The sequence below is a fragment of the Sprattus sprattus genome (assembly GCF_963457725.1).
Source record: "Sprattus sprattus genome assembly, chromosome: 15".
Lineage (NCBI taxonomy): Eukaryota > Metazoa > Chordata > Actinopteri > Clupeiformes > Clupeidae > Sprattus > Sprattus sprattus.
The window spans coordinates 28,533,143-28,543,289 of NC_137913.1; the positions used below are offsets into that span (position 1 = coordinate 28,533,143).

General features: G+C 39.3%; 1 protein-coding gene across 1 annotated transcript; it reads right to left on the minus strand.

The window, feature by feature from the left end:
* Positions 1-6,137: 6,137 nt before the first annotated feature.
* Positions 6,138-9,073, minus strand: purba (purine-rich element binding protein Ba; the record flags this gene model as incomplete). Its single annotated transcript, XM_080852465.1, has 1 exon — positions 6,138-9,073. The coding sequence occupies one exon, from the start codon at positions 9,071-9,073 to the stop codon at positions 8,126-8,128; it is 948 nt and encodes a 315-aa protein (XP_080708591.1). The 3' UTR covers positions 6,138-8,125.
* Positions 9,074-10,147: the final 1,074 nt, after the last annotated feature.

Here is a 10,147-nt window from a genome sequence, read left to right on the forward strand (position 1 = left end):
AATCTGTCAAAAGTTATATGACAGATAGGCTAAATATGGAGTTGCATTTCTTGTTGCATTTTCAAAGGGCTTAAGGCTAAAATACCTGCTGGCACCCACCGACGCGTGTCAAAACACGAAGCAGTTCGTAAACACGCGCGCTGCTCTATTGCCGCCACGTTTCTATTCTTGGTTATATTATGGAAGAGGAAGATCAGTCACGTGTCTTAGTTCTCACGAGTTATAATAAAGTAATCGGTTTATCAGAGTATACGTTTACCTTTCGACATTTTATGACAATCATTTTAGATAGCCTACATAAAGAAAAATATTGTTCCATCATGATAAAAATGATATGACACGCCGCGCCATGTCATTCAAGTCAATAACAGAGACCCAAAAGTCCTACTTAAAAACTGAAGGAATATCCTAAACATTCCTGTTTTTTCTATATGTGACACCATGGCTTGCTGTCAATTGTTTTTAGATTTAGTTTTTGTTAAAATTAAGGTGTCTTAATAAATGTATCTCTTAGCCTATTTGTGGTTGAAAGCGGGTGTATTTTGATAATTTGCTGTTGGCTTTAATTGAGTGTACCTGCGCTGTGTTAGATAATGTGTATGTGCCCTGTAAATCCTTTTGAGGTACAGGTGAGTTTGGTTATTGTGCTGTTGAAAAAAATTATTTGACACCCCAGTTGAATAAGTGAGGTAAACATAGATAAGAGAGGTGTATTGCACATGTATTCAAATGAAAGCATTCTATTTTTTGCAACAAGGCAAAATACAAGACAAAGCTAAAAGTGGACCTGGTACAACTCTACCTGGTTTCCCCTAATGCCATTTGGGTGTGTGCTCCATTTAAAAAAATCAGGGTCCAATTTCATCCATGGGGGAACCTGTTATTTTGTTCATGTGTCACTTTGTGACAAGTGTTGCAAGCTCTTTACTAAATTCCCCCTCCTGGCATGGATTAAACCCCTAAAAACGACATGTTTGTTTCATACAACGGGTGGTGGCCTTAAAATGGCTTGGATGTAGTCTTACACCTTTGCCTCATTTAGTATTTGCGGATCTATAAATATGCAAATCAGTCCTGCCTCTTTCTATCAAACAGCTAATAATGTGTTGCTAATGTTAGATTAATTTGGGTCCAATCGCCAGCTCTGACTCTGAAATGATAAACATCCAGATGTGCCATTAAGGAGGAATGTTTTGAACCGCATAGAGGGAGGTGTAGGGCTACTGGCAGCATGATGGGTAAAGACTATAACTTTACAACCCCTTAGCCCTCACTCTACTGTTAAGTTAAGATGGCACCTCAATTAGTAGGGAAATGTGTCGACATGGGACTTGTGCTGTAGCCTTTGGAAAAGGGGTTAGCTTTAAAAGTATGCAAGGACAACAAAAAGGTAAACAACTCCGCCATCACTGTCTCTGTCTGTCTCTGTATTGATTGGTTCATTTCAGATTTCAGTCTTTGGCATCATTCTGGCATTTTGAAGCCTATAGTGTGTCTTCTTTTGTTTACAGGGACCTGGATAATGTATAAATACAGGGATGAAACATGGACAGATAAGAATCTGATGGCATTTAGGTTTAATAAGTCTTACCTCATTCTGGACAAGGACAATATCGTGAAGGTATGTATTTTTGGTTTTCTCATTCAAATCACTTAATCTGTAAAACATTCCAAAATGCATACCATTACTAGCATGCTTTTCTGATGTCCTGAATTCACTGTTTTAATTGTGGTCCACATTCGTGTCTACAGAGAAACACAAAAATAAACCAAAACGCTATTGTTAGCAAGGTCGTTTGAAAGCACCATTAGGTGAATATTGGTATTGTTTCTACTGAGCTCCCCCTGAAGTTGCCGAGTCTAGCTCACTTTTACACCATTGTTGTTATTGCGCTACGAAACCCCTTAATTCTCTGTATTACAGGTCAGTTTACCACCAATATGATTTTGAAGTTGTTAGGGTAACATTTTTACATAATGTTGTAAAATCTCTTATCTTGCATAACCTATGCTGCAAGTAATAGCTACAAATAAAGATTATGATCAAAGCCAGGACACTATGAGACGAATGAAGATCAATACTGTGAATAATTCATTTTTCAACATCATTATTCATTCTTTGGTAAAGCAGTGTTTGATGCAAACCTCAAAATGGAGAAGTGTGTGCTCTCGGTAAGAATAAATTGTCGAAATATTAATTTAGCCTTTGTTTAATTCCCTGTCTTCAGTAGGTTGTCACAGAAATGTAACTGGCAGAGAGGGATGCCAGGTAATTAATTAATTGATTGATTGATTGAATAGCATCGGTTGAACTTGGATGAACTTTCTCGCTGCTGAAAACATAGGTTAAAAGAACATCTACGTCAGTGATGGCAGTCAGGATGAGAACTGTGCAGACTTTAGTTTCAGGTTTCAAAAACGTTTCACTTTCAGTAGCATTAGTTGTCCGGCACACAGAGAGGATTAAGTCCCACTAGGGCTAAGTGATCCTAGACACACACATCGACAGTACAAGCATTAGGAGAATGAGGAGATAGTAGAATCGATGCTTTGTACTAAGCAGATGAGATTGTGTTGGATAAAACACACCAACCATAAATCAACATCCCAGTATGGTACAGCCTGTTACAAAAATATATACATACAGAATGTTTAACATGTTATGTAATATATAGCCTACATATAGAATGTTTAATGTACAAATGCATTTTAACTTTTACAGCTTGAATCTGTCCCTAATATTAAAGAAGAAGAAAAGCCTGGAGAAGAATGTCTGTTTGAGTGGTTCAATGTGATTGGAAAGACAGGTAGTTTGCAGTCTGTGGCCAATAAGGATTTATACCTGGGAAAAGAAAAGAAAGAGCTGATCGCCTGCAGTGACATAGCAAAGGCAGAAGTGTTTCGGTTCCCTGAAAAACCTTTGTGAAAAAATAGTAAAACTTCCGACAAGCTATGATTTCTGTTCTTTTCTTAGTTTGATTTGTTATGTTACATTAACAGACTTACAGCTCTCTTTTCTACGTAGTTTGTCTGTAGTTTCTGTGCTTTATGATGACTCACGGCTTCCATTGTATTGTATATTCCTGTACGTACTTAACCAGTTATATTGTGTTGTTGTTTTTTTGTACCGTTATGCACTCGGTATAGAGTATAATTATTTATCACATATATTTGTATCAGATTGAGTCATTTAAATGTATGTGTGAAAGACATTTAGTGCCATTTTGAGAAACACAGCTTTAATATGAACAAAATACTATTGCATGTTACAGTATATGTGTGTTATATCCATAAATTAAAGCCCCATTATGCAACAATTATACTTCAGGATTAGGGTTAGGATAAGCAGTTTAACCTTAAAATAAAAGCTTTAAAAAAATTGGGGCGCTACAATGACTTTTAATATGGAGAATTACCTCCGTGCCATTGGCATAGCAGGGTCCATAGGCATATAACTGCGTTCTGTAGTTTTGCCTGCCGCAGCCCGCCGCTCTGACTTGTTTACTGTCTGCCGATCTAGTAAGTAGCTTATTTGCCGTCTTGCTTGGTCTTGTGTTACCTATTATAGATCCCCTTTCTAACAGAGAGGGCTTATCACGAAAGTGATAACCTTCAAGGCAGAGTGCAGATGTGCATGAAACATCAGGTGACTGTCTGGAAGCCCATGTACGGAAACTGAGAAGAACTCCACACAACCAAATGGGAGGTCCTTGTACAATAACCAATCACTAGGTACCAGCCTGCTAATGACTGGCCACTTATTAACATATCTCCAATCATCAGAGAAAGGAGTGGAGTGAAGGAAAGGATGTTTTATTTCAACATTTCACAATTAAACTGCAGCAGAGTCGCTTTTTTTTCTGCATGAGCTGTGCACACAATGTCGTAATGTGAAGTGTGTGTTCTTGTTGGGTATGTTGAAGCGTACACACACACATTCACACACACACACACACACACAGAGGCGTCTTAGCAGCGCTCTGTACATTCCTGGCACATGGCAACACTGGCTAAATATAGCCTGCCTGTGTGCCCAGCAGCAGAGAGATCAGGGCTGCCTAAAACAAGCGTAGTACAATCCCCATGAACCACACACTCCTCTCTCCAGAGATAGAATGTCCCCTCACTCTCTTCTTACCTCAGCTCGACTGTTTCAATACCCTTCAGCAGGTACCGTCACACCTGGTGTGCTTAGAATGTTGTAGAATTAACGAAAATATCTGGGTCTATCGAATATAATGTGGAATTTTAGAATCGTACATTGTTGATGAACGCATTCTTTAATTATATTGTTCAAAACTGGCTAATGAGGAACTAATGATTCCACTATGTTTTCTTAAATCACATGGACAGCAACACTGTTGCAGTGTACAACGTTGAGACTGTTTCTGGTGCTTGGAGGGTGATGGGAGTATTAAATGAGGACAAGGCAAAGGAAATAAGAATGTGCAGCTTAGATCCTTATCCTTGTGTTTATTAGGTCTTACATCTGTTAGCAAGTTCAGTAAAGGTGTCAGAAATATACCACTTGAATAGTTAGATATGCCAAATGGTTCTGAAGAGATTTCCTTCTTTTCCATGAAGGCAATTTGTCACGGCAAACGGCAACAAATATGACCATTAATGACAACATTTTATCCTGTAACATCTTGAGTTTTTTAAATTAATTTTAGACGTAGACCGATGTGCTACTTATCTCAGGAATTCCAAGAGTTCTCTGTGCAATTCTCAAATGGGTTTTTAGAATGGGATAATAAGAATTTATATTGAATTTTAAAAATCTGGCATATTAGAGGGGTAATATAAACATCTTCTTACACAGGAATAAGTTAATGTCTCCCGCAGCCTATGTTCCAGTTTAGCAACAACACTGTCTTGAAGGATGCAATGGCTTCAAAGCTTGATGAGATGATATATTGAAGAAAGACAACCAACACAATACCGTTTACCTGTATTAAATACTGTATTAATTAACCTTTCAAAAATTGCTGCATGGGAATTTCAGATTACGTACTGAACAGTTTTATGACCTCTATCAACCAGCAATATGAACGCTTTATATATCAGTAGTTTGAATACTTGACTAGGATGTCTTACAATATAATGTGCTATGATGCTTAAAACATAATTAGTACTTAGTCAACAATAGCAAGCATTTAATGGTTTACATTTTTAGATAGCGTAGGCCTGCTACATTCTGTGCACATTTAGCTCTGAATATTCTTCATTGTTCTTTCAGAGGCAAATCTCATCTTGCCACTGGAATAGTTCTGTCAGCATTCATACTTATTTAATGCACTAGAACATTCAGGCAATGACTTGGGTTAACAAATTAGCCCAGCAGACCTTTACCAAATCCAGTGTGCTGTTTAACAGCGTTAGTTCTCAAAGTCCAGTCACCCTAGAGAGCAGGTCTACCATGCTGTGCTGTGCAGTCTGTGCTGCAGCTTTTGGCCAGCAGGGGGCGTGTGGCATGAACTAATCCCTTCTTTCAGAGGCAAAGATCAGAGTGTGCTATTACATGCCTCTACCAGAGTGGACCTTCCTCTCAAGGGCATGTGCCCAGAAACCATTAAGTCTGTGTGGATGTTTATGAATGAGTATTTTTTTTTCTTTTGTGGCAGGACAAAATTGTCTGTATTTAGGGTGTGGACACTGACCAGATACATTGTCATCCGCTATTACAACATTGTAGCATGCCATATTTAGTATCGCCTATCACTCTCTGTAATATTTATCTGTTATCAGTGGTCTGCAGTGGGTCTGCTGTACATGTGTGCGTGCCTTGTGATGTTTGCACTTACTTGATATCAATCAAATGATCAAATGTCAGTCTAGTCCATTACCATGGTTTTCATGATGACTCTCTTTGTACATGGATCATGAATTTGACTCATGCAGTAAGATGCAGAAAGTCTTAACATTACATTCAAGACTTAACATTACCGATGTAATTCTCAAGGACCAGTGAACTTCCCAGTATTCAACTGCATTGTGCATCTTCATCCTCAGAATTCTTCATCCTTCGGAATTATTACTGACAATTCACAAACCAACTATACTCATTTCGTTATCTGATAGGTTAAAAAAACAAAACATTTATTCAGTAAAGACTTTTATTTCTTTTTGAAAGGACGTTGGTAGTTTTTTTCTCTTTTTTATACAGCAGAGCACACCACTGAAACAGCTGCCATTTCACAAAACACAGTACAGAAATAAAGATGTAGAGAAAACTAATACATAATATTAATAGAAAAGACTCTAGTATTGCTCCCAGGTGGTTAAGATGACAAATTCTTTGCTGCAAAGACAAATTAAATTAAACAAAAAGGTAAAGAAAAGGGTCACATCAAGCTCAATGGACAGTTAATCTTTTTTTCCCCCTCAAGTGCAACAAACACCACAATTTAGAGGTTAAACTCAGGTAAACATTGTTACTCTTTCTTCTTTTCAAAACCAAACTTTAAAAGTCCACTGATAAATATTACCATACAGCAACTGTAACTGAGAAACACAAGGCAGTTCCAAAACCGAAGAGGCATGCAGTTTCAAAAATAGTCTCAAGAGTAGCATGGAGGACATAAAGAGGCCTTGTGTTCGATGTCTTGCGCCTGAACTGAAAACAATAGGCAAACCCAGTGTGTAACAGACCCTGGAAGAGATTCTGTACCAGATCAGCACCGAATCCGTTCCAGAAAGGTTCTATCCAAGTACGACATGAACTTAATGTTAACTTTTCAAAAGCAGGGCTTCCAACAAAAACTTACAATTGTTTAAAGAAATAATAGACTGAAGCCAATCTTAGCTATGAGGCCACAGCTGAAATGTTTTGTATTGTGTCACACTTACACTCAGGATAAAAGAAAAAGTACAAATGTCATGTTGACGTAAACTCAATAAGAATTATTTCCCCGGGGATAATTGCATCCGAGCTCAAAGTGTTTCAATGAGCTTGTTGAGGAAGCATTTATATGCATCTTTCATATATATATTTATATATATATATATAAATATAGTTCTATGTATATATTTTTTCTATGCATTTTAAAAATAACTATCTTCTAACTTGGTTAGTTACCTTAAAGTTTAACTCTCTTTCCAGTTTCTTCTGTCTTGATTTCAAGTCTTCCGCCATTATCTCATCGACTTAATTTAATAATCTAGGCTGAAATCTACTTGTTGCCCCAAGACTTGTCCATAAATGTATTCAATTCCCTTTTTTCTTGTGCTCCTGGACCCAGCTTCTGTCCATCCAACACACTTCAATTGTGCTTAGTTTAATCTGCTCATCTCAATCATTTGTCTGAGGACATTCAGTGTTGACTGAATTCAGAAACTACATTAATTCTTATGGATCAATTATGACAATCACAGGGGTGGTTCAATTTATAGAGCTAAATCCAAGACGACAATTCATCTTGACATTTAAAAAAAGTAAAGACAAACAAATGAATGAGCGCCGAATCACCACTCTATGTTTGAGGAGGTATATAATCTTGATTGAGTGATGTGCATATTCCTATCCACCACATTTCAGCTCAGATGATCAGAGGTGTTGTACGAAGAGCTAGTGAACATGCCTTGAAGATCCTTCCATAAGTCCTAGTATTTTCCATACTGAATCATAACAATTTGTTTCCCGAAATGTCTGAAAACCCCCAAATCCACTGTGGATCTTTAAAAAAAAAAAAAAGATATATATATATATATATATATAAAACAAAACCACAAGGTGGGATGGGCAAATGTTAAGGTAAGGCTAGATGCTGGTTAACACCATTTTTTCCTCCATTCTGGTAGCCTAAATACACATTAGAAACACATTGACATTCTCACAACGGGAGACCAGTGTTATTCCTACATACGAAGTTATAGGGCTGAGGGGTTTACCTTGACATAAAACTTCCATTTTTTTTCTCAAGTAGGTCTAACTATTGATGTAGCCAATGCACTCATTTAGCATTCTAGCATTCTAGCCACTTGTCTAAATTATTGAATTTGCGCAGTCAAAACTTTTCTCATCATGATTTAAACAGTGCTCAATTCATCAAGCATATTGAGGTCGGTCCAATTTTATCTCAGATTGGCGATGAAAACTGGTCATTCATTTCAACAGCTGACCGTATCAGTCGTCATCAACGTCGTCTCCTTCCGATTCGTCCTCTCTCCTCTCGTACATTTTATCCCTCTGCTTTTCTTGAATCTCTTTCATCTCCTCGGCGTAGCGGGAGAATGCACCTCCGAACTTGCCCCATGCTTTAAATGGAATCGTAATTGAGTTTCTGTAGCTGGGCTTTACTTCGCTCACTCGCAGAAACACGCCATACTTGTTAGATCCAACGTCAAAAAAGAATCGTTTGGAATCCACCATGATGGAAGTACCCTCAGGAAGCTCCCCATAGCCCCCAGCGCACCCACCTCCACCCAACTCGTCATCATCTCCTCCGTAATCATCTACTAACTTGGCCAAAGCGTCACGAAATTCAATCAGACCTTGAGCAGGAAGAGCGATTGTTTGTCCAGATTGCATGCCTCCCCCAGGTACTCCTCCACCTCCTCCAACACCGAACCCTGGCCCACGGTTGACGGTTTGTCGAATTCGGAGAAACCTCCCCCGCTGATTCTCCTTTAGATCGAGGTAGTATTTCCTGTTCTCTCTGACCAGGAATTCGCTCTTCAGTGCCCTTCTCGGGCCACTGTCGTCACCGCCGGAAGACTGTGCGATTTGTTCTGGACTACTGGGCCCAAGTTGGGCATAGTGCTCTATAAAATCGCCCAGGTAGTCACGAAATTCTGCCGCGACTGACATAGAAAGTGTCAGCCGACTTTTGGAGCCACCGGCTCCAACCTCGGCGATCTTAATGAAGCGGCCTTTTGCATTTTGCTTTACATCCAAATAGAATCGCTTATTTTGGATGTCGAGACGCTTCGAGGCCAGTTCCTGCGTCTCTTGATCTCTCTGATAGTGAAATCCACTACCTCCACCCCCTCCGCCACCACTGCTTCCACCCCCTCCGCCACCACTGCTTCCACCGCGCTCACTCCCACTGTCACCATCCGCCATCTTCACCATAACCAGCTAGCCAACTCCTATGTTCTTCTGTGTGTCTTTACGAACACACCCCCTACGCATCGACCATCGCTACTTCCCCTCTTATTGGTCTCCCTTCTGTCAATAATGAAAGCGAACCGGGGAATGCTGCGTTCGCGACGAGGTGATATTTCGGTATTATAAATGTCCCACAGTAACCCTCCAATTCGCGTGTTCTGCATGGCAATTCCACAGTCAGGCTCCCAAGTCCAGATATCAAATATGGAGGGTAAATTATGAATTACCAAAACAAACAAAAAACACTGAAAGACGTTTTCTCAGGAGGCCTATCCTATTTTAAGTAGGCCTACGTATTAAATGAGGAAATTCTTAACCAGTGTTCAGGGTAACCACCTCTATTAGCCCCTAAGGATATAACTGAAGTGTTGAGGAAGAGGCTTAGGCCTGTAGTAAAAAATAGAATTGTGCAACTGCAATCATTAAATGATGGCAGAAACATAACAGTGAAACACGCTGCCCTGACTATACCTACCATTCATACAGGTTAGGTTACTGCCATAAAACTCCAAACTCAAAAGGTTTTGACTCTTGACTACCTCAGTATTGTGATGTTTTAGGCGTACTTGTGCACATCACCACTTCTGCATGCAGCTCGTGAAGCAGAACTAAATTAGGCCTACTGTTTTGCCAGTGGGTCATAAGCCTGTTATGGTGCTGAATGACAAGTTCCCTTGTAGTGTCATTTTCAGTGACATCACATTCACATGGAGAAGTTGGCACAGTTGGAGGTAATCTACACACACCTCTGTTCAGAAAAAGCAGCCATTGCTCTACAAAAAGCCATAATTAAAAATGCTCATCATCTGCTCACAAATTTGCTGGCTTTCAGTGTACATCAACTTATAAATGAAACTGTAAACGCTGACCTCCGTACAACAGTGTGCTAGGTGTGACGTCTTTGTTATTGTTCTTTTGCCTATGCGGGTCAATTCAGGACCATAACCAAATCACAGTAGAATCTGATATTGGCCACATTCAAAATTGAGCCCTAAGCCTTGCAGTGTGAATGAAGACTTAAGTTATTTTACGTGTAGG